Below are 25,487 nucleotides of genomic sequence, written 5' to 3' on the forward strand. Positions count from 1 at the left end.
AATAGATAGACAGACCGGGCCAGGACCAGGAGAACAGGAACCAATCACCTCTGCAGTGGAAGAGGCTCACTCCTCATGTTCAATGGAGACAGAAGTGAAGGCAGCAAGAAGGTGAAGGTGTCAAAATAATGTCCAGACAGGAAACTCAGACAGGCATTGGTCACAAAGGATTTTCAAGTAATAAAAACAATGGTTATCTTTGCAATAAAGAAAATAAAGACATGATGCTTGATATCGATGAAAAAGCATATTATTGGTATGAACTTTGGTCTTGGATCTTTTTTTCCCGTGTTTTTTTTTCTTTTTTTTTTTTACATTTTTTTTCTTATAATATTATGACTTTATTCTCATAATATTTTGACTTTATTGCCATAATATTAACATTTTTCCCTCCCTAAGTTTCCAAAAATGACAACTTTATCTAGGCTCCAGCATACCCACAGCCCCAATGAGGATAAGCGGCAAAGAAAATGGATGGACAATTTTATCTTGTTTTATTTGTTTTTCATAATATTATGACTTGTGAAAAAATATATCTATAATTTTTTGGGTAGATTTCAAATGTATGCTACTAAAAATTTATTATTTTTCCTTATTATGAGTTTAGTTGCCCTGTGACTGGCTGGCGACCAGTCTAGGATGTACCCCACCTCTCGGCCGAAGACAGCTGGGGTAGGCTCCAGCACCTCCCGTGACCCTCGAGAAGATGAGTGGTAGAAAATTAATGAATGAACATATACATTTTTTGGTAGATTTAAAATCTATGCTACTAAAATTACATTATATTTCGTTAATATGAGTTTATTTTCCCTGTGATTGGCTGGTGACCAGTCCAGTGCGTACCCCGCCTCTCGGCCGAAGACAGCTGAGATAGGCTCCAGCATACCCGCGACCCTCATGAGGATAAGTGGTAGAAAATGGATGGATGGACATTTTTTTTAACTTGTCAATTTCTGCTGGTAGTATTATGACTTCATGCCATAATATTTTGAGATTCCTATAATTTTTCCATTATAGAATTTTCCTATTATATTCATATAATATTATAGGAATATTATTCAATTATTTATTATTCTATTATTATTCCTATAATATTATAACTTTTTTCCCAACCCAACTTTATTCCGTTTTGTTTGTTTCTCATAAGAAAATGCGACTTTATTCTACTAAAATAGTATTATGATGTTATTCCTGTTAAAATGCAACATTTGTTCTTAATATTTTTTATTTATTCTTGTAAAATTAATTCTTGGTTGTAGAATGTGCAGCGCCAACAAATTGGCCCTGGGGCCACACTTTGGACACCCTTGCTGTATATCAATAATAAACCAATTAAAATAAGCACCATAACACCACTGTTAAAGGTTCACTGCTAATGAATCTTCTTGTACAGTGAAGTCTAATTAAAGATATGAAATCATTTATGTGTCATTTCTAAATATCTCACTGTCCACCCCAGTATATAGACTTGAACACTACTTGATCTATTACAACAGCTGAATATTTTAATCTTTGGAAAGCCAGAATTTATGGCTCACAGTAGCTAATTATAACATACATGAAGACCAAGTGGCTTAGGGTTTTTTTTCTCTGTTCTTATTTGAAAAGATTTTTGTTTTTATGGTAATTTAAATTGAAAGTGATTTGACTGCGCTTATCTGCATAGAAAAAAAGTGTTACAGCTTTGAATCCAGCAGAGGGTGCTGTTTCACAAGATAAATTCACTAACATTTTCCAGCAGGAAGATGCTTTGATAAGATGTTATTTAACAGCATGTTTATACTGTTTACGGCAGTAGTGGGCTCTATATTTATTACTTGGACCTTCAGTGGAGACTTAAGTGACCTAATTCACATCGCATTTGACGTTCCTCACTGCATATTTGATAAATGCATATTTTGTAATTCAGGCACTGTTAAAGGCCAAATTTTCAGAGTTGATTTTTTTATTTTAGAGTTGATAGCCCCATATTTGTCACGAGGCATCTTGTTCTACTGCTGCTTCATTGTGATGCTAACACCTCACTATTGCCCCCTGCAGAGTGGAGGAATGACTGGTAGGTTACCTACCTTCCTACTGGAAGGTAGGTAACATAGCAGAGATCTACTGTGCTAGAGACTTGTGTGTGCATCATGTTTTTCTCCTTTGGCCTTTCAGGTTGTTCAGGTTGTGTTTTGTTTTGTATTTATTTGAATGAAGCAATTCAGTCATAAGAAAACGTGGGCTGGATTTTCAGTGATGTGAGCGTCTGCTATAAAAACAAGTGGAATGGATTAGAGAACTACTTTGAAAAGGCTTTCTCTACCTTATACTATGACGTGAAGGGAAATGGCAGGTTATACGGTTATTTATTTAAACTCATTCTGGCCACTTTGGATTTGATTTGTGGGCGTAGCTGTGTTTAAAAATATATTTTAAAATAAAACAACATCGACGGGGCTTATCAATATTTTAAAGAGGATTCAGACCCCCTAAAATAGCCCGAATGACGCCACTGAATGTAGTAAATGTATTTGCTTTGAAAGGGTCTTTATTCCTGTGTGGGCGTGGCCTCTACCGGGGGCGTGTGCACGGCGAAGGGGGCGGATACTTTCATGACGTGACGAGTCGGTCCCGAGTGCTGACTGTCAACAAAATAAAAGCGAGTTTAAACTTTTGCGTCGATCTCGTTATCGGCAACACATGGCGGCGACGGGGGAGCTTTGAAAGAAAAGTCGTTAGCACCAAGTTGTAATGGTTACTCGGACTTGTTTACGTGGCACAGGAGGCTTTCTTTTCTCTCCCCTTTCCCCCCCTCCTCCTCATTGACGGGGTCGCACTGGGAGAGCTTGTAGTTTAGCCGACTTGCTAGCTGCCGTCAAGTTGTAAGAAAGTGGAGAAGACGGCTGCTCAACGAGAGCCTGTCCGACCTGCTCACACTTATGCGACGGATAACAGGTAAACTGCAGCTCGTTTTACTCCTTGCACCACATCAAATACAAAGCGCGCCGACGCTTAAGTGCTATTTTAAGTCTCATCTTTCTTTACATCTTAACGCGCATCTGCTGGCTAGCCAGCGGCTGCACAGCAACAACAGGAGCACGCATTCACGCACATAGCTTTCCAAGTAAAAACAAGTTTATCCTTTGAAAATGTTCTTGTTAGAACGCGTTCCACGCCTATCTTGGCAGGGTTTGACGCTGTGATTAATATGGCTAATATAACCGCTGTCTGCGTGATCTCGCCATTGCCACGGTGTCTGCAATGTCTTCTATTGCGCTTTCATCAGCTGCAAAGCACGCAGAGTTATCCAATAGAAATATGTTTTAAAAACCGGACTGCGTTTGTGAGGGTGGTGTGGTGTAGCAATGCGTTAGATAGAGCGGCGTGGGGGGGTTGTGGTGATGGACGGTGGGGGAATTGATCCGATATTATTTATGTTTAGTCGATATGTCACGGGTGGCGATTTGCTGACAGCAGCAGGATAAAACCCGTACAACAAGGTCAAATGCGGACCGGGGAGTGGATCTCCTATCCGGGCTGTCATCCGCAGTGAGGAGCGTCCGTGTTGCTTCCTCCCACGGGGCTGTGAGAAGCAGCTTGCCAGGTGAAGAATGGCCATGAATTATTCACACACATGCAGCTATACGATCATCGTGGCTCCGGAATGTGCACCGCTGCGAGACAATAAGAAGCTCTTGGGGGTGGTGCGGATCCTTGGAGCCTTCAGTCATGCCTCTGCTGTTTTGTAGAACATGCTACTTTTCTAGGGAATGGTGCATTGGCAAGCACGGTGGTGCATCCGAGCCAAATATGTAGCCTACATTGCAGCACTGGAGTGTCATTCTTGTGTTTATTAATGTTCCCTTTCCTCGAATGATTCCTTCCCGTGCTTTGTTTCACGGCAGACTTGTTTATTTAACAGTATGCATCCATGACGTAGATGCATTTAAGTGTAAATATAGAGCTTCATGCAGGCCACATGCCTGAAGTGTCATGTGCTGCCTGGTGGCGAAACTATTAGGCTACAGGACAAAGACAAATGCAGACAGGAAAAGAGAGAAAAATGATGGCAAATGGGGTAACATGAATTAATCAGCATTTGCGGGATGTCTCCTGTGTGCTGTCAGACTGCAGTTTGTCATATAGAGTCTCATTACTGTACTGTTTTGTTTACTAAACTTTGGAGGATGTCTTTATTTGTGCATTACATTTATAATAATATTCACTTGTTACAATGATAGTACTAAAAAAATATAGTGGAGCTAACTAGTCCTGGCTGGCGAGGCTCATTAGCTGTCATTCATCAGCTCGGGGGAGGAATGATCATATTAATGATTTGACTTTTTTTGTTATTTACTTTTCTTTATTACAGACCTCGCCACATTGCATCTCAAATTTTGTGGCTTCACTCTTGTGTTTTTAAGAAAATAATTGAATAATTCATGCTGTTTTGTGGTTGAATATAGCCTTTTAGTAAATAAAAGTATGCACATTTAAGTAAATGTTATGCATTTTTGCCTAAATATTTTCAGGCATAATTATGATGAAATGAATGAAAATACGTATAAAGCATTACATATTGAAATTGTGATATGTAGTAGTCTTCACTGGTCAGGCAGACCGATAGATAAATACTTTTCATTAATCACTCAAGAGAAAGAGACTAGGTGTCAGTAATATTATTAATGTTTACTTTAATGTATGTTTTAAACATACAAATGCCAGATTTGAATGATCTCAAAACAGGCAAAGTAATAATAACATACTAATGACATGGGCCACAGTTCCTCTCACTTCCTGTACTCCACCTATCCGGAACACATTTAGTGTAAACACACACAAGCACAAGTTTTATTTATGTCTTCAATGGTTTATTTTCTATTATTATTATTGTTATTATTATTATAATATCTATGTTGGGCTGCACGGCGGTAGAGTGGTTACTGTGCAGGCCACACAGCTAGGAGATCCGAATTCAATTCCACCCTTGGCCATCTCTGTGTGGAGTTTGCATGTTCTCCCCGTGCATGCGTGGGTTTTCTCCGGGTACTCCGGTTTCCTCCCACATCCCAAAAACATGCTCGGTTAATTGGCGACTCCAAATTGTCCACAGGTATGAATGTGAGTGTGAATGGTTGTTTGTCTATATGTGCCCTGTGATTGGCTGGCAACCAGTCCAGGGTGTAACCCGCCTCTTGACCCTAATGAGGATAAGCGGTAGAAAATGTATGGATATTTTCTGCCCTTTGTATTGATTTGTGGACGCCAGTTACACACCATAACCCACACATAAACTGTTGTAGATCTTCTAGAATCTGCACCTATTCAGCTGTGTCTTTCTTTCTGACACAAAGTGTTGGCTCCTTATTTTCTGAACGTTTGGCCCTGTGATTGGCTGGCAACCAGTCCAGGGTGTACCCCGCCTGTCGCCCGAAGACGGATGGGATAGGCTCCAGCATGCCGGCGACCCTTGTGAGGATAAGCGGCGTAGAAAATGGATGGATGAATGAGACCAGTGTGAATGGTTGTTTGTCTATATGTGCCCTGTGATTGGCTGGCCACCAGTCCAGGGTGTACCCCGCCTCTTGCCTGAAGACAGCTGGGATAGGCTCCAGCACCCCTGTGACCCTCGTGAGGATAACCGGTAGAAAATGAATGAATGAATGAATACTATGTTGGGTAATATGACTGTAAAGGTGACTGCTAGCAGGCCATGTGAGGCCAATCTGCAATCTGATGCGACAAAAAAAAAAAAAAAAAAAAAATCCAACATCCAAATACACTACTGGAAGCAGTGCAGCCAAGAGACATGCTTTGAAATGAAGATAACAGACTTGGGAATAAATTCCTACAATTTCATGCAACAAATACTAGAATTTGAGTTGTAAATGTAGGTCAGTGCTTCTGCTAATGTTTAAGGCCAGCAGGGAATGCTGCGCTGGCCCACCACTGTCATCACAATGCCACAAGAAAGCTCTTTTGAGCGCGTCATTGTGTATCAGAAGAATGAAGCACACCACAGAAGTGTATTTGTGTTTATTTACTGTCTGGTTTACATGTACTCTACATTGCAATGGGTGGACAAATGTCTGGGCAGTACATCAAAGTCGGTGCGGGTATCAATGTGATGGAGTTGGATTGAATGCACCCGGTTTGTTTACGGTGCGCCAGACCTTTTAAGAGCACATTTTTCATAAGGAGGACTTCAGCCTCAAGTAGAGTACCTTGCAGATGTTGAACAAAACATCAATACTATGCACACAGACGTTCACTTATTGATTTTTGCTGATGACACAGAGGTATGCAATATGCATTAGTACTCTTGTGTTGTGGCTTGTTGGTGTTGAAGGTTGAATATGTGCACAGATATGATGTAGATATTACTATTCATATGTATTTAGATTCATAAGCCATTACATTGCTATTTCCATACTGCTGCAACTCATAACTCATTCACAAACAAAATATATTTCCATTTCACATCACACCATCTTTCCATGTGTACTGTATCATTTGTTGTCCTTGTAGAGTCTATATCATGGCTTTAAAAGAAATCTGTTGCATTGTTTGCATACTTTATATGATTTACCACACAAACTCTATGCCTTTCACAACTCTAATCATAGTTGAGCCGTTTTAAATAGCTTACATAAAGTCGCTGGTTGATTCAGAATTTAGCCGGTCAGAGTCCAGGCACACATGGGTCAACGTATTTTGTAATTGCTGATAAAGGACAGAAGACTTGGCTGTTAGTTATGGCATTTCTAAACTTTGTTCCGAGGTGAAAACTTTAGTCATGAGGAATTATGAGCCCCCCGATAATGTTTTTTTACTGAAAGAGACCAACCAGCTTGACCTTATAACATCAGGGGTCTTAGAAAGAGTGACTGCATGAGGCTTCACGAACATAAACAAGTTGGAAAACAGATTAGATTACAGTCTGAGCTGTTGTATACTGTTGACGTGACAGGGAAAAGTACATTGTGTGCAGGAGTGTGTGGAGTGTCTAAAACGTTAGGCCCAGACTGCCACAGAATATCAGCTCACATTATACAAATTTTATACAGTACATGTTGGACTGTATATTACAATGTAACCTCTGAGATTGCCGTTTGTACCATTAGTGCGACTGTCGGCCTGCTAGATGAGCGCCTCTCCGTCAAGCTAGTTGGAGATTGATTCTTGCAAATCAAAGAACAATCTGCTCTGCAGTATGACGCGATTTATTGGCCAAGATTGCGACTGCAGTTCATTCAATTTGAGCAGACGGTGAAATACCTATGAAATAAAATTAAAAAAATAACATCTGTGGCAGGCCAAATTTCATTGTGGCAGGTCGTCATGAACAAATGACTGTATGGTAAACACTGTATCTTGTATGGAGCTCCAGAGCAAGAACAATGGCAATTGAGTGTTATCTTGCATTTCCTCCATTTTAGAATTATCTCACCAACAGTGCTGTCTTTCTCTGAGGGGAAATGGCTAATTTGTGAGCTTCTGGGGCACATTACTGTATGTAGGGGTCAACATTCTTGCTGGTTAGTAAGGGAATAAATAGTCATTTAGGACTTTTATTTGAATTGTTTTTTGTTCACATTGTGTTTACGTGTTTGGTCCGCAACATATCAGCAAAGAGGCAAAAATGTTGATCACTGTTTGCCAAAGTCAAACTCATGGATGACTAAGGAAACTCGAAACTCGAGTAGCTGAAATTAGAGGATATTTATCCAATCCAATCCACGTTATTTATATAGCACATTTTATAAACAGTTTCCAAAGTGCTGCACATACTAGTAAAAAGTAAAAATAAAATACAATAAAGGTACAAATTGAATTTAATCCAAAACTAAAACATCAAATAAGAAATAAAATAGTAATAGATATTAAAATATTAAAAACAAGATTTACACATTTAACTAAAAAAAGATTAATCAATTACATTAACTGTCGTCCTTCGCTACATCACGGTTCGAATTTTGCTCTCTCACTCTGTTGTGTTTTTTCAAAAATGTAATAATTATTGATCGCTGATTTGTGGTCAACTATGGCCTAAAAAATGAAAGTTATGTGTAGTATTCTGATCACTAGGCGTCTGTAATGTTACATGGGTGAGACGTGACGTTATATTACATCACCTTCACCCTGCATGGCTAACATCATAGAGTGATAAACAGATCCTCCTCCCATTCTGTGTGGAAGTGGTACATTTTGGGCTTCTTACTTTGTCTTTTCTCTCCACTATGTGGCTAATTGATTAATATTTCGTTCATCGATTGATTGCTGCAGCTCTAAAATAAGCCTACCATAAAAATTATGGACTTTCCATGTCTTTGGAGCGGGGTAAGCTTGCAAGCTCAACACATCAAATAGTTGTTTTCCACACTGTTTAGTAAAATGTGAGTGGTGTACTCACTTTTGTGAGATACTATGTATTTGGAATATTTTTTCTCCCACATTCTGCTGTATACATTAATAATATTTCTGTCTCTGCCATACTGATTTTTCCTCAGTGTTTGTTATGCTGCTCGTCTTCCACCACAGCAAAGCACTCTGCTTGTCAGGCACTTCCAGTATGTTGTGGGTCCTCGTATTTGTATTCACTTTGTCTCATTCATCTGTTCCTTAAAGCCAGAATAAATCTAGTGGTTACTGTCTTTAGGAAGCACCACCGTCCTCTGTTGACCCTCTCTTCTGTCGTCATTAGGTGAGGGATGGAGATGAGAGAGTTGACCGTGGTAGCTGGAAGCTTTGTTGGTTTCCAGCTACTGTTTTCGGTGGCCAGTCCTTTACTCTCTTCCGCCATCGCGCCAAGTTATGGATTGCTGCCTCCCACCAAGCACACAGAGTGGAACTCCAGGTGAGTCACAGGAACCGGTTGTTCGCAAGTCATTTTTCTGCAAGTCCAAGTCAAGTCTCCTGTGCTTGTAATGAGCACATTTATTTGCTTTATTTGCAGTCAGTGAAAATGCATATACAAAAAGAATCAATAACAGCCTAAAAAGTCCAACGTAAAGTTCACAACAAAAAGAGTTTTAGAACATGCTGATGTTCCAATGAATTTGAACAAAGATACTTAAAAACCAACATTAATAATAAATTGGCACTAGCTCACAATTGACAACCAAACCAAGCTCAACTGTGGCATATCTCTTTACAACACAAGACCAGAGCTAATCAAATTAACCAAGCTGTTATACTGAGATAAGATGCTAACTATCGAAACAAACATTAACTTTCACAACTGACGTATCTGGGTGTTTTCAGATGCCTGATAAAGTTTGATGCGGTCAACACAGAGACGGTTATCTTTCTTTCACAGACGTTGCATTTAGGAACTCCTTTTAATTTTGACAAACCTTTTGTAGTCCAATGTGACCACAAATGGCACAATAGATGCTGGATGTTTTGTCTGTTTATTTTTTTAAGGAGTATGGTGGTTGCTGTGCGATAGTAATGGTCAGCTCGAGTCTTAAGGCTTTCTGTGTGGCGACTTAAGTGCAACTCCAGTCCGGATCCTAGCCATGCATTCCCATTCAATGCCTGGTAGAAGGTTTTTCAGCCATATAAAACACCAAAAATTACTTTTTATATTTACAAATCAATTAAAATAGACTAAACATATACATTTAGTCAATCAGTGGCTGACACAGTGGCTACAATGTCCAAGCTCGGCATAATTATAGTCCTCATTAAAGAGCAGCATTTGTCAGTCCACACAGCGATCATATAATTGTAATTGCACATTACTTACAGACACATAGTCTCTAAGTCAGAAGCCTTTTAGGAAGTATTCCATAACAAAAACGTGTCTGGTATGCTCTGTATAATGAATTTGTGTGTCCAATTGCATCACAAGCTCAACTAAATGAATAATTGCCTTGACGAGGTGTCGGCAAACTATCAACAACTTCAAGGCAGTGTATATTAAATTACTATAAATACAGTATTTCCCTTACTATAAGTCATAGGACCATAAGAATGAAGTGCAATTTATAGTCCGGAAAATACAGTTAGTCATTCTTCCCACCAGTTTTTCATGGTGGCAACCACTGCATGTGGTCCAACCCCGCTTGAGTGCACACTAGCAACTTGCACCATAGCATGGTGCAATGTACTCTCCACACTGAATGGAGCCTTTCAGTGACCATTTTTACTTTGCATTAGGACAAAAGACCCAAACCCTTTGATTCAGCTGAATTTCACTGGATTTAGTACTTACTTTAGTACTTAGCATAAAACTAAAGTACTTGGATGGATTCGTACTACAACTTCCTGACAGAAGTGACCATGTAAGCAAATAAGAGTGTTTTTGATGAAGCAGCAGCTCTGTCGGAGATACACCCTCATGTGTCAAAGCATCGTCATTCCACGTAAACATAGCTGTGATCCAAACACAGCAAACAGAGAGGTTGAAGTTCAGTGGGGGGGCAAACCTGCAGGTTATAGTTGCATAACACGCTACACTGACTCCACATTATTAGATTCCTCCCAGTTAAAATTTAAAAAGCATGGGGTTCTTTCTCGTATAGTCCACAACAACTTAAAGGGCATGCACTGGTGGGTGACTGCATAGTGGCCAGCCATTGCATAATCAGCCAGCTTTCAACTTTGTTTGTTATGTAACCATTACTTAAGTGGAAGGAGGAAGGCAACATGTTCAAAGAAAGACATGCATGTGTAACGAGCATGCCCAAAGTTAATAGACGGTTACGCTTTTTGTTCAGTCACCTTGAATTTTCATAATACGTGTCCACCCTCATTTTTACAACCAGATGTCCTTATTTGTCAATGAAAGTCATGTTGCATAGCAATCCCAGACAGTATATTGACTCTTCTTCCCACCTTGTAAAGCTCCCATTGGTCTGTGAATGAGACTAGCTTTAATCAGAGGCTGCTTGTTTGCAGAGTAGGACTCATTCTGATTGTCTTATGGGTTCCCTGATGCATAAGCGGCCCTGTTTTTAATTAGGGTTATTAGAATTGGGGATGTTCGATATTGGCATTTTTGCTGAAAATTGGTATGTTGATGTTGTCCAACTTTCAAATTCCGATACCAATATCAGCCGATACCAATACCGATGTGTAACATTACTTATTTCCTATGGCGGAATGAACATATATGTGTTGTATACAGCAGTTTTTTAAATATCGGTATCTGGAAAAAAAATTATACCGATAACTGATTTTTATGCGATATTGGGCCAATAATTATCGGACATCCCTGATTATAATTTGATTTGTTGTAAATTTTTTCCAAGAAATTGGGGATGACTAGATTTGATATAAATTTAGGTCACCACAAAAAGAATTTCCGACCTGTTCGCTCGTAAACAATTTCCAATGGAACTGACTGTGTAGTAGCGTCTCCGTACAATAGGTGGCATAAATCTACTTTTTCTATTTTAACGTCACTCTCATTTTCAAAAAAGTGGCCAGCCACAAATTAAATGACTTTTTCTGTTTTTTTGTACATTGGAGACTACAGCTGCAACAAATAATCAATTATTAATTGGTTAATCAACAACTATTTTGGGATTCTATTCATCGCTTTGTGACTTAAGCATCTGAAATGTCCTTAGTCCATGAAAAGCAGTATCTTTGTATTTTAGGCAAAACCAATTATTCACACACAAGCTTTGACTTTGGAAAACAATGATGGACTTTTCTGGTATGTTATGGACCAAACAACAACTAACTGTCTGTGTTTGGGTCATATTGATTTAGTCCATCTCGGGCCAAACCAATTACTTGATTAGTCGAAACAGCAAGCCTCAAATTATTCAACGAAGAAATTAAATTAAGTGACAAGCCCAATCCAGCCTGCCGCCGTCCATGACTACACGTTTCTGAAACTGACTGGTGACTTGTCAACCCATTTGTTGCTACTAATGCAATCATTTACATGTGTTTTGTCTCAGGTTGGTGTCGACTGTCCATGCTCTGGTTGTGGGATTCTTTTGTTTGTATATCCTGTGGTTTGACGATGTAGTCAACGCCAATCCTGTCTGGTAAGAGAAAACACATAAGTGTCATGACAACACATGATGGGATATGTGAGACATTACTCATTAATTCACCTTTGCCAACCTCCCGCCCTTCATCATGTCAAGTATAAGGGAGACTCCTTTAATGGGAGTGCGGCAAAGAAAAGGAAAGCCGTCACCACGGATGTGAAACTAAACAATGCAAAATGCTCAGAGTGTAGAAACAACATTGGGTGTATGCCTAGTGTATCTATCATCAATTAACTCTCATCAAGGATAAGGATGATATCCTTGAACATGTGCAAGGATCTGCTCCTATGTAAACTCGCGTCTTTTTTATTTAAATCATTCAATACCAGCCATTTTTCAAAAGACATCCCTTTCAGTGACCTATTGACTGATTTTCAGAATACAGACTATTGTGGTCTATGGTTATGGAAACATGGAGTCTACCAAAAGAAAGATTAGACTGTCGTCTTTCATCAGAAAAATCAAGTTTGCTTCTACATTTTTCCATTCTGTAGTAATCAGCAGTAGAACATAGGCAAGTTTCAGGGATATATCAGTTCCTAACAAAAAAAAAGGGAGAAAGACAGCTGTTTGTGAAAAGATACATTTCAAGCTTCACTTTCACTTTGACACAAGTGTTTGCTTTTGTGACGGCTCAAATATCAAAACAACCACAACATAAACAATACCAAAAGGGGTTGTTTAACATCAAAATAACAATTTCTTTCCAAATATAACTATGAATATAACTATTTACAGTTTTTACATTTGGAACTAGACTGGGACTGCACTGTGGCCCAGTGGGTTCAATTCCCATCTCGGGCATGGATGGGTTTTTTCCGGGTACTCCGGTTTCCTCCCAAAAACATGCTAGGTTAATTGGCGACTCCAAATTGTCCATAGGTATGAATGTGAGTGTGAATGGTTGTTTGTCTATATGTGCCCTGTGATTGGTTGGCGAAAATGGATGAATGGATGAAACTAAACTGGACGTGCACGTATGTGTCCATGTGTTAAAATTTCCTTACAATGCATAAGCTTTTGCATGCTACACTCCTCCACACGCTCTCATTTCCTCCTTGCTGTGTGTGTTTTTACCTGCTAAAGATCCATGCCAAGCTCTTATTAAATGCACTTCTGCCACCTTGTGGCCGGTGACATCTTTTTGTGTGCACTTGCACCTATTTTTTTTTCCTCTCGTGCAAAAAAAAAAAGCAAAAGACATAAATATATGTTTGGTATTGTATGAGTTTGTGTTTAATCTTTTTATGACTGTATTTTCTATGGTCTTCAAATGTTTAAGAGTGTTCTCACTTCTCCCTTAAAAAGCTCCTTCCTTCCTCCAAGCCTGGTTTCTCTCTTCCCCTTCCTCTCTTTTGCCACCTCTTCTTCTCCCAGCACGCTAGACTAGAATCCCACCAACAAGGCTCCTTTTCATAGCACCAATCTTCTGCACCCTCTCCTCATGTGTCCCAAACACCATGCTCGCCTCTCTCTGTCAAATTAATGCAGCGCACCTCCTTCTCCCTTATTGTCTGCCGTTGGCCCCGGCCAGCATTGCACTGAAGTGAAAGAGGGAAGAAAAAGCAGTGGGTGTATGGTGGGGCACCGGGGGTTCGGCTAAGAAGGAAAGGGGACAAAAGAAGAGGGAATCGAGCTGCATCTGCTTGAACTGGAATTCATGATTTAATTTCTTTCAGGGGGTGATTTAGTTACAAAACTATTTTAATTTGCTTCTCCAGTTTGAGTCGAGCAGACTTGAGGTTGAGACACTTGTTTGATCGAATTTCTCAGCATTTCCACCAACGCTAACTGCATTTCAAAAGAAATTTCTTTGCAACACCGGAGCGGTAAAAGCAATAATTCTTCAGCCAGTCAAATTGCATTGCATCATCATTGAAAGCCACGGTGGTACAACAGCAACATTGTTCTGCCTGCTGCTGCTTGAGTGGCGACAGCTTGGCAGTATAATCCATTAACTTGAAATTCTGGGTGTTAAATAAATAAAAGATGTTGATTTTAAAAGATGGAAATTATAAGTAAGGTCACATGACTGCGTATTGTGTTTTTGTTCATCTTTAAATTCATGATACCTCTGCCATGTTCCCCCTCTGTCTTTTGAATTGCTGTTTTTTTATTAGTTAAATAATTTAGAGCGAGCAATGCTGAGTCGGTTCAAAGTGTCAGAGAAAGGGAGGACGGTGGATGAGTACACCATCGCTGCACCGCATTTCTGTAGCGCCGTCTCAAACTCAACTTACTTGAGTGCTGCTGGAGGGAGAGACTGTGTGAGGCTGATATATTTCAGTATTTCAAAAATATAGCTGCATTAAAACATTGCTGGGAGTGATTCCGGTTTCCCAGCATGCTTTGCCGCACTTCATTCATTCATTTTCTACCTCTTATCCTCACGAGGGTCGCAGAGGGTGCTGGAGGCTATCCCAGCTGTCTTCGGGCGAGAGGCGGGGTCCACCCTGGACCGGTTGCCAGCCAATCACAGGGCACATATAGACAAACAACAATTCACACTCACATTCATACCTATGGACAATTTGGAGTCGCCAATTAACCTAGCATGTTTTTGGAATGTGGGAGGAAACCGGAGTACCCGCAGACAACCCACGCATGCACGGGGAGAACATGCAAACTCCACACAGAGATGCCCAAGGGTGGAATTGAACCCTGGTCTCCTAGCTGTGAGGTCTGCGCGCTAACCACGAGACCGCCGTGCCACCCGGCACAATTACAAGTACAGTTTATTATTATTATTATTATTATTTTATTTAATATAGATTACTGTAAATTAATAATAGAAATTAATTAATTTGTTAAATTATAATAAGAATTAATAATAATAATAATAATATATGTTATTTCTCATATATTTATTCATTCATTAATTTTCTACCGCTTATTCCTCAGCAGGGGGTGCTGGAGCCTATCCTAGCTGTCTTCGGGCGAGAGGCGGGGTACACCCTGGACTGGTCGCCAACCAATCACAGGGCATTTCTCATACAACATACAGCAAAATACTAAGCAGTAACGGTGCCGGATTTCACCAATTTAGGTTCTATTTTGATGTATCTACAAGAGCATAACCTGAATTAACACCCAAGTCATCCCCACTATGTACAGAATACATAGTAAATACAGTAATTCAATCATAAATAAATGGAAGAGTAATAAGAAGGGGTGTTGCAAAGGAGAGAGATAGAGCCTTAATTGAGAGGAAGAAGTCTCAATGAGTATCACTGTCTATTTCGTAGGAGCAATCCTTGAACATGTTCATGGATTTATTTATTTATTTATTTATTACAGTCCCAATGACTTCAACCAAGTGTTTCTGAGCAGAATTTCACTTCACTTTCCTTTTCCTTGACGCAGCGCCGTGGGTGGTACAATGAAGGGAAAAAAAAGTGAACTAAAAAGTAACATTGTCCTACAACATTATTCTGCCTACGTATCTGTCCTGTATTTCTTTTTATACAGTATTAATAATGGCAGCGCAGGAAGACTCACCTGTGCATGCATAATTCAAAAATTCTCTTGGCAATGGCATAAAATTGAATGTGAATTGAGGGTCATCTGCAGGAGAACATGAGCCGCTGACCACTATGAGTGATTGTGTTTTTTTTTTAAAGTCCATGCGAATATGGGTTCAGTTACAGTCCTTCGCTATACGACACCTGTGACCGCCGTCAGGATCAGGTGTCTTATGTAAGCCTCATTACGTTGTACGGATGCTATTTGCAAGGATTCATAAGGTCACGGCTGTCGATGATGCAGATACGATATAAAAGTTTTTAAGTACTGTGTTTTGTTATCTGTTTCACAATAGCTGTCAAAGTTCATCAGCACCAGACAATCACTCTTGAATGAATTCAATTCGAATGAGACTCATGATTAGTGTGATGAGTTGATGACTGATTGCACCAACTTTTTTTTTTTTTTTTTTAATACCCTGTTCTTTTCCATTCCACAGGGGGGACCCTAGTATGGTCAAATTGAATGTAGCCATAACGTGTGGCTACCTGCTGTATGGTGAGCTGCTATTGAACTATTTTACCATCAGTCTGTATTATTGACAGGCAGCCACTTCACACTGCAATGCCCTTGATCTATTAGTAAACCTGGACATGATATCTAGATGACCCTCTCTTGTGTATATAATGATATTTGTTAGCTAAAAGTATGCAAATTTATTCATATTTGTCAATCTTTTAATAGATATCTGTTTTTTTTCCAGATCTTGTGCTGTTAGCATGTAATTGGAGCACTATGGGGGACAGCTTTTTTGTCTGTCACCACTTGGCGGCGCTCTATGCATATGGATATGTGTTGGTAGGGCTTCTTTTTATTCAGTTAAATAGTGCCACTGTTTTTATACATCTTTACATGAGTGATTTATATTTGTGATAACTTGTGTTTTTTTGGGTTGTTTCAGACACGCGGCGTCCTTCCCTACTTTGCCAATTTCCGTCTCATTTCAGAATTATCCACGCCATTTGTGAACCAAAGGTGAGTAGCGTCCATTTTTTTCTTCCCACCCAATTCACATTATGAAATATCAGTGGTAGTCATTGACGAGTGGTTAGCGTGCAGGCCACACAGCTAGGAGACACGTTTGATTCCACCCTCGGGCATCTCTGTGTGGAGTTTGCATGTTCTCCCCGTGCATGCGTGGGTTTTCTTCGTGTACTCCGACTTCCTCCTCCTTCCAAAAACATGCTAGGTTAATTGGCGACTCCAAATTGTCCATAGGTATGAATGTGAGTGTGAATGGTTGTTTGTCTATATGTGGCCTGTGATTGACAGAGGATAAGCGGTAGAAAATGAATGAATGAAAATATAATTGCGGTATTTTTCAATAACATTGATGATGACATAATATATTCACAATGTCAGGGGTGTCCTAACAGACATTTTGTCAACATTACATGTAAATATGCTAAGAAGTGATAAATAGTTAAAGAAAAAATATTTGACAGCATATTGTTCTCATGAACTTTGGTCTCTGCTCTTATTTCTTATTTCTTATTTCGTTTTTTTTTTTATTTAAGTTTTTTTATTCTTGTAATGTCATGACTTTATTCTGGTAATATTTTGACCATTTTTAATTTTTTAGAATACAACTATATTTTGTTTTGGGTTTTTTTTTTCTCTGAATATTACAACTTTTAAAAATGTAACATTTTTTCTTTCATATTTCAACTCAAAGCTACTAAAAATACATTATATTTTTCCTCTCGATTTCTTTGTCATTGGAATACATTTTCATTGTTGCTGTTTAATCTTTCTTCTTGTACATTTTTTCTTAATTATTCTTAATTATGACTTTACCCCCATAATATTTTGGCTTTTTTCTCATAACATTAGAACATTTTCTGCAACATCATTTTCCAAAAGTTACAACTTTGTTGTTTTGTTTGTTTCTCAAAATATTACGATAAAAAAGTATTTTTCTTTCATTATAAATAAAAATTAATTTATAATTAACTAATTAATTTATAAATAATAATATAAATAATACATAACTTTGCATCATAATTTTATGATCTACTTCTAATAAAAATAAATTCAGACTTTTTCTTGCTGGATGACAATTTTGACTTAAACAAAAGTATACTGTATCCTCTCACATTCATGATTCAGCAGTTTTTTCCCACAAACACAAACCTCCTGTGTGTTTGTGTGCAGGAAGAAGCTGATTGTTTTGTCTTTTCACTGTTAAAATGAAAGTAAACTTCCCGAACCTTCCATAATGGCATTGAAGACGGTGTCATATCCTGTAAAAACATGTTGTAGCTGTCAGGCATCGAACCACAGTATTATCATATTTATGTTGTGGTTTTAATTTGATGCAGTGCTTTTCTTTGTTGTCTATATTAGTAAATGATAATAGTATTAGGTAACTTTAACTTGAACAGATTCAGTTCAGTGAAATTAGACCTTTTATCATGAGGTGTCCGCTCCAAACATTGTTTATTATTCAAGCTTGTCAGCAAGTTGTTAATTAAAACAAAGTAACAACAAGCCGATGTTGTCTTGATGGCTGTGGTTAAAACACAATGAATGGATGGGTGAGCAGTTGACACATCAGTTGTTACAAAGTCAGACTTGCTATTAAATGTGCAGCAGCACGTACTTGGGTGTCTGACAGGGACAGTATCGCTATCTGATGTTAGTGTGCAGACAATGTGCTGTGATCCTCACTTTTAGCTTATGAATAATTGATAATACCCATAAAAATAGCTGTTTTTGACACAGCTAGCTCGACGTTGACGTTCTTCTCTGATTATGGGTGAACATTTGCAATAAAAGTGACTGTACGAATTTTATGTTAGATATACATACATACACATGTAAAAATATTTGGATTTCTTTAACAATAGTACATATATGTGGTACATTTGTACCTGTGTTATCACATATTGTTGTCCCTCATTTATCACTGTTAATTAGTTCACTGTTAATTGGACCACAAAGTAGTTCATTCATTCATTCATTTTCTACCGCTTTTCCTCACGAGGGTCGCGGGGGTGCTGGAGCCTATCCCAGCTGTCTTGGGGCGAGAGGCGGGGTACACCCTGGACTGGTGGCCAGCCAATCACAGGGCACATATAGACAAACAACCATTCACACTCACATTCATACCAATGGACAATTTGGAGCGGCCAATTAACCTAGCATGTTTTTGGAATGTGGGAGGAAACCGGAGTACCCGGAGAAAACCCACGCATGCACGGGGAGAACATGCAAACTCCACACAGAGATGACCGAGGGTGGGAATTGAACCCTGGTCTCCTAGCTGTGAGGTCTGCGCACTAACCACCAGACCGCCGTGCCGCCCCCACAAAGTAGTATTTTCCAGAATTTTTTCATAAAGTATAAATTATTACCATTATTATTAGAGCCCTCTGGACATGAAATAACACCCCTATAGTCACCTTTACACTCCTGTTATTCTTTGTTTACACCACATTGTGCAACACTAATGCGCAAGCTACGGGATCATTGCAGGGACATAAGAGATGGCCGCCGCTTATAGCGGCAAGTACAGCAAGCTAACGAGCTAACTTGTTATCCTCCAATTTATTGGTTCTGAACTGAAATTTATTGGTTCTGAAGTGAAAGTGACATAGAAGGACAAAGTAAGAAGTTTAAAAATTACCACTTCCACACAAAATGGGAGGAGATTTTTTTTGTGTGAAGGTAATGGAGTGGAAGGTGCAGTTTCATCAATAACCAAAACAGTTATTTTGTTCATTGCACTTACAGCTGTAATGTTGTCCACTGTTATCCCTCCAGGTGGTTCTTTGAAGCATTAAAGTACCCCCGCTCACACAGGATGGTGGTAATAAACGGCGTCGCTATGGCAGTGGTCTTCTTCCTGGTGCGCATTGCTGTCATGCCATCCTATTGGGCCAGCGTATTTGCCACATTCGGCACTGCAGACTTTGAACGCCTGGGCTTGGGCGCCCAGGTGGCCTGGATCACTTCCTGTGTGGCGCTGGATATCTTAAACACTATCTGGATGTACAAGATCACTCGTGGCTGCTACAAGGTGTTGACTGGAACGAAAGGTCGCAAGGCGAAAGAAGGAGTGGAGGCATCCAGCTGGGCGGACAAGAAAAAGCTTGCCAACAACCACACGGACTAAAAGACAGGAGAGGAACACAAGCCGGGGAAGGAGGCTGCACATCCGGGACCCCGTGTCTATCGTTCAAATCCTAAACCTCAGCCCTGGATCTTCCTGAAGTCAGCCAGTGGAGCGGGCTGTAAGTCCTCAGGTTCAAACCCTGACACTTGCGGACTGCCCTTTTGACTCAATCAAGCACCAGCCTTTGCAGCCTCAGTGATTTTTCACCGGCAGATTAGCATTCTTCTGCTTTTTTGTTGCAGACACAGACATTTTTAACCTGCATCCTGCCACTTCCCTCTACTTGCATTCATTCACCATTTGCAGCCCCTCATCTCCATCTCCACCTTTCAGTCTCCTCTCACATCAACCAAAGCCCAATCCTCTGAAGTGCCTGTGAAAGACAGGAAAGCAATAGGCTAGTCGAGGTTGAACAAGACCACACTTTATCAGCTAAATCCTTCCACTCTGCAGGCCCCTTTTCTACTCCGCCCAAACTGCAGGAGATGTAGCACTTGAGGCCCGCACTACGTTTGCAAATCTACAGGGCTCTTGTCTTTAAACTCACAAGTCCTCACTTAACAAGGAAGAACACCATAATGCCTCGTCTACAGTATTTCCTGCTGTGGCACCTTGCCTTTATCACCAGCCATGACCCCGCCCCCTGCCCCCCATTTGGAATCCTCTAATTGTGCATAACGTCAAAACCCTAGCCTGTCTGAGTTCCATGGTTTACTCACAATACATCCATCACGTCATCTGCCTCACTGGATTGGGCTTCACTGTCCAGCCTTAAGCTGTTTTTTTTTTTGTTTGTTTGTTTTTTTATTACAGTGGCACCTCGGTTTTTGTTATTAATCAGTTCCAAATGTTTGGTCAAAAACTGAAGGAATTTTTCCCATAGGAAATCCAATTAATTCATCAATAATTGAGAATAATTATCTTTTTTGGCCCCATGGCGGGTTATTTAGTGTTTGCATTCAATAAATAATGCACAGACAGGGTAAATTGACATGTAAATGTAAATCAAATTAATTTGCCCCAAAATATGAACAAAAAATACATTGTATTGACAATGTTGATGCAGACTTCCCATACAGTCTGGCTAGAGTTAATTCAATATTGTTTCTCATCTTCTTTACCAAAGTGCTGGCACACGCAACTTTTTTGTCCCCCATGGAGTGTTATTTAGCGGTCGCATTCAATAAAAAATGCACAGATTTTTGCCGAACTAATCAGTGCAGGGTAAATGGACTAGTTTGTTACGTTCAATGCTGTACAAAAACCGAGGTTTGACTGTGTTTTCTTCTACCTCCCCTCTCCACCCCCCGCCTTATGACATCTTATGACATTTATTTTTTTAAACATGTTTCCCTCTCTACTGTGAATGTAGTGTTTGAAATAATATCACGGCTTGTGTGAGCTTTTCATCACCCCCGTCCCTTTCGACAGGCGCAGCGAAACAAGTGACTTTCCTGTCAGTAACTCTTTAGAAAGTACCATAATCGAGGTGGAGCCCAGTACATGAGGGTCATTTGTCTCCCCCGTCTTCAGTCAGTATTGTATCGGATGCCCTGCTTTAACATCCATTTGGTTGCAGAATTTCACCAAGCAATACGATGTCTTTCAAAAGTTTTCTCATTCATTTTCGATGTATCACTATTGAATGTGGCAATCTGCATGTTGGTATTTATTTTCTGTACTTCTATAAAGCATGGGGACATGATCAGTCACCTTTCCGCCAAGCGGTACGCTTCAGATTGCTACGCTTCGGGTCAGGCTTGCATTTCCACAGCGGAGGATAAAATAATATAGTAGATGCCCGCACAGTTTCCAATCAGTATTCATGCAAATTTGTGGATTTTTTGTTAGTTTTTTTCAGTCATTCAAAGCACCATAGTTTCCACGGTTTGGAGAAAACGCCTTATCTAGCCTGCTAGCCTCGAGTGCTGGGGTGTCCAAACGTTTTCCATCAAGAGCCGCACACTGGAAATGAAAGGATGCGAGGGGCCACTTTGATGTTTTAATTTTTTTTTTTTCAAAAAGGCAAAAAAAAAATTATATCCTATATATATTTCACGTCAGAGCTTTCTTTTATGAATAGTTATCATATCAACATTTCATTTTATTGAGTTTTTTTCTTTAAATTTGCTGTAAGCCAATGAAAAACAAGCCCTCTGGACATGTAACACCCCTATAGTCACACTTTGGACACCCCTGCTGTAGTGCTAGCCTCACAACCAGGCTAAAGGCTACACCGTGACTCTGATTACACTTGTTCATCAATCATCTTCCATTGTAATTCAGTCGTGGTGAGTACCTATATATTTGTAACTTTAAATACATTTAATAGGTGTGTCAAGCATATTAGACCTGGATTGGACAATGGCAATTGACAAGAAAAGGGGAGGGTTCTGAAGTTGAATCTAACTTAACAATTACAGTCAATTCCAGTGTATAAGTTGCAGGTGCCTACCTCATATTGACTCTATTGTCTATGAGGACCAGTCATCTCTTTATTTGATGAGCTTGTCAACCTACTGGAAATTGCAGTAGGTCATTACTCAGTGTACAAACAACATTAAAGTCATGACACAGCAATTCAACACTCGAACATACCTCGGATATATACAAACAGGTACCAATACGAGTAACAACTTTTTCCCATAATGTCAGAGGACCCAGAGCCCAAAACCAAAACGGAGACTGACGTCATCGCAGAACCCCAATGACTGCATCGCATCAGACGCAATGCCTTATGGGAAAACTCATGTTTGTATAATGTCAGATGCACCTTTTGAGTGTTAAGTTGTTGTGTGATGAATTTATTGTGGTTTGAGAGATGGCACCATGAATCAAACTGTGATTATACACAGTGTTACACTGTTGTATATAATGAACGCCTGCCATGTCCAATGGGTTGACAAGGCGATTGTGATTGACTCCTGACAAAAAGAGCTGACAGTGACAGTATTTAAACAATTAGTAGTGGTTCTGAAGTAAAGGAGATGCCACTAAATCAGAATTTAGCCGCACCGTTTCAAAGTTTAAGAGACAAGTATAGACTTATTCACCGGAATTGACGCTATAACAGTCACTGTTATTACAAATGTTGATCCAAAATCAGAGCCCATGAAGCTAACAGGAGAGGGTGCAGCGAGCCGTGTGTCAAAATTTATTGACACATGCATTAATTTGCAGCTTTTGTCGGTGGTCACGGACCATAACTCTCGTGAAAAGTGGTGCACTAGTTCGAAATCTCATAAAACATTAATTGATCGTACCCTTTTGAGAGGAAATGCATACCGAACCGAACTGAGCCGTACCGCTAGGTAGAAATGATGCTGTTGACATATTTCTATGTCGGTATAGGTACATGTAAACTATACAAGAATTGCACCTATTGCTGTGAACATAGCGAACGCATGTACTTGTATACTTCCTTCTCCTCGCCCTGCATGCATGACAGTAGCTACGCTGGTGCTCTAACTGGATGGCTAACTAACACACACATACCAGGAAGGACCGGGAAGAGATACTAGAAGTCAATGGAAGGCCATGGGGTGACCCTGCACATAGACCAGTCTTTAAAAGATCGGGTTGCCCTCTGCATGTTTCCTTTTGTGGGGGAATGTTGGTGTTTTTAGTGGGAAACTTAGAAACAAAAAAACAAGCACACTCCCTGTGGAGCAATAACTCTTGACCTCCTGGATTTCTGTCTGTCACCACAGAGGAGAGGCTGACACATCCGGTGCCTTTTTACAGAAACATGGACTCACGTTTTGATAAGCATGACCTTTCTAATGACTATCCGCTGATATGATTGTCATTTATGTATTCCATGTGTATACCCCGTGTATATATATTTTTATAATCTGCCTGCACAACGATTAATCCGGCCAAGTATTAATATAATCCAAAGATGATCAGGGAGGCTGTCATGTGATTGTTCTGTTGGCCTCTTCGGGGACGGAGAGGGCCACGTCTCCATGAATGTTGTCATCGGTTTAATGAGCGGCATTACAGTATCCATCCAGTGGAGATGTATTTATTTTTTTTGAGGTCTGTAACGTAGAGATGATGAAACGGTAGGCTAACGGCTCACTGCTTTTAGCCGCCTCAAAGCTGTGAATAGAACACAACTAATAGAATGACTACAAGTATATTAATGGAAAAAAAAGGCGCTTGCACAAAGTCATCATGAAAGGACTGGACTGGTGAAATGTTCTTGTCAGGGTTCTTTTCTTCTTTGTTTGGAATTCTAATCTAAAACAGCTGTATACATTGTGCTTTATGCCATATGTCGGGGTTGTTCAAAAATCAATTGGCTGCTATTGTTGTAAGGCAATGAAATGAAGTGTGAACTGTTTATCAGGTTTGAAAACCACTTTGCCTTTTGTTTCTTTGGGGCGGAGAGATTATGAGGACTATATTGAATACACTAGATCTGCTCTGGCATTATTTCTCATGGACGTCCGCCCACCCGGATGGTCGTTCTAAGGTATATTTGGGAAAAAAGCAGCATTAAAAGTTTGGTACTTAATTGGAAGATGGTTAACCGGGTACACAATGGCATTCAATGGCTTGAATTACAAAGTCACAATCAGGACATTTGTATACAAACCTAATTAATTGCATTATAACTGGAAATGTTGTAGACAAATTGATAATCAAATCAATTTAACATTTTTAATGAACTGCCGGTGTGTCTTGTGTTTCCTGTATATTTTTTTTTAATGCAATGCAATCTTTTTTTTGTTTTGTTTCTTTTGTAGATTTTTATTTTCTGTGTGAAACAACCCAGACCACAGCACCGAGGCTTTTGGGTTATTTCTCTTAAGACGTGGATGTACTGATTGTTATCTACAATGAGATGAAAACTTGAGATTTACTTGAAAGTGTTCTTCAATAAAGTTGAAGGCGAAGAGAAACTGATGTTTTCTGTCATTGTGGCTCAATGTGACGTGTTTGTGCTCTTCAACTAGCGGCCCGTGAGCCAAATTCAACCCATCAGACCAGCCTGTGAGTCAATGTCTACACTCGGGAATTTTGTGGCAGGTGGTATGAAGGATCTTTGGCCTCAAAAACTGCAGAGAATTCCAGTCTATATAGAAGGTGCTTTAAAAATAGCAGGGCACTCCCATCACATGAAGTAGCTTTCACTAACGTTTTTTTAGTTGATCCTTAAAAACAGCAGAGCTTTGACTGGCAGATACTCAAAAACAGAACAGAGGATCTTTGACTTGCATTTTTGCAATGCATCTTAAACAGCTGTTGTAAAAAAAAACATCTTTGGCAAGCGATTTTGCAGCAAACAGCAAAGAGGTCAGGTTGTATAGAGGATCTTTGAATAGGGGATCTTAAACAGCTGTCATAAAAAATATCTTTGGCAAACGATGTTGCAGTCGATCCTCACAAACAGCAGAGCGCTCCTGTCATATAGTGGATCTCTGGCTCCCCTTTATGTTGTAGCTCATAAAAAACAGCAGTGCACTTCTATCATGTAATGTGTCTTTCATTGCGTTTTTTGCTGTATATTCTCAAAAACAGCAGACTGTTTTAGTAGTAGATCCTCAAAAATGACAGTGCCCCTGTCATAAGTATTTGGTTAGCATTTTTTACTGCAGATACTCAAAAACAGCAGAGAGGTTCAGGTTGTATACAATGCATCTTAAACAGCTGTCATAAAAAATATCTTTGGCAAACGATTTTGCAGTCGATCCTCACAAACAGCAGAGCGCTCCTGTCATATAGTGGATCTCTGGCTCCTGTTTATGTTGTAGCTTTTAAAAACAGCAGTGCACTTCTATCATGTAATGTGTCTTTCATTGCGTTTTTTGCTGTAAATTCTCAAAAACAGCAAACTGTTTTAG

The 25,487-nt window shown here is 39.7% G+C and overlaps 1 protein-coding gene across 2 annotated transcripts; it reads left to right on the plus strand.

Moving 5' to 3' along the window:
* The first annotated feature begins 2,615 nt into the window (after positions 1-2,615).
* On the plus strand, positions 2,616-24,545 carry tlcd4b (TLC domain containing 4b). 2 transcript variants are annotated; one of them, XM_058049640.1, is made up of 7 exons: positions 2,616-2,937; positions 8,687-8,839; positions 11,901-11,990; positions 15,958-16,016; positions 16,222-16,316; positions 16,420-16,493; positions 19,284-24,545. In XM_058049640.1, exons 2-7 carry the CDS (start codon positions 8,694-8,696, stop codon positions 19,633-19,635), a joined length of 816 nt encoding a protein of 271 aa, XP_057905623.1. In that variant the 5' UTR covers positions 2,616-2,937; positions 8,687-8,693; the 3' UTR covers positions 19,636-24,545. The 2 variants fall into 2 exon arrangements, with proteins under 2 accessions (XP_057905623.1, XP_057905624.1); XM_058049641.1 differs by lacking the exon at positions 2,616-2,937 and adding an exon at positions 3,385-3,586.
* Positions 24,546-25,487: the final 942 nt, after the last annotated feature.

This window comes from Doryrhamphus excisus, chromosome 15, assembly GCF_030265055.1.
Source record: "Doryrhamphus excisus isolate RoL2022-K1 chromosome 15, RoL_Dexc_1.0, whole genome shotgun sequence".
Taxonomy (NCBI): Eukaryota; Metazoa; Chordata; class Actinopteri; order Syngnathiformes; family Syngnathidae; genus Doryrhamphus; species Doryrhamphus excisus.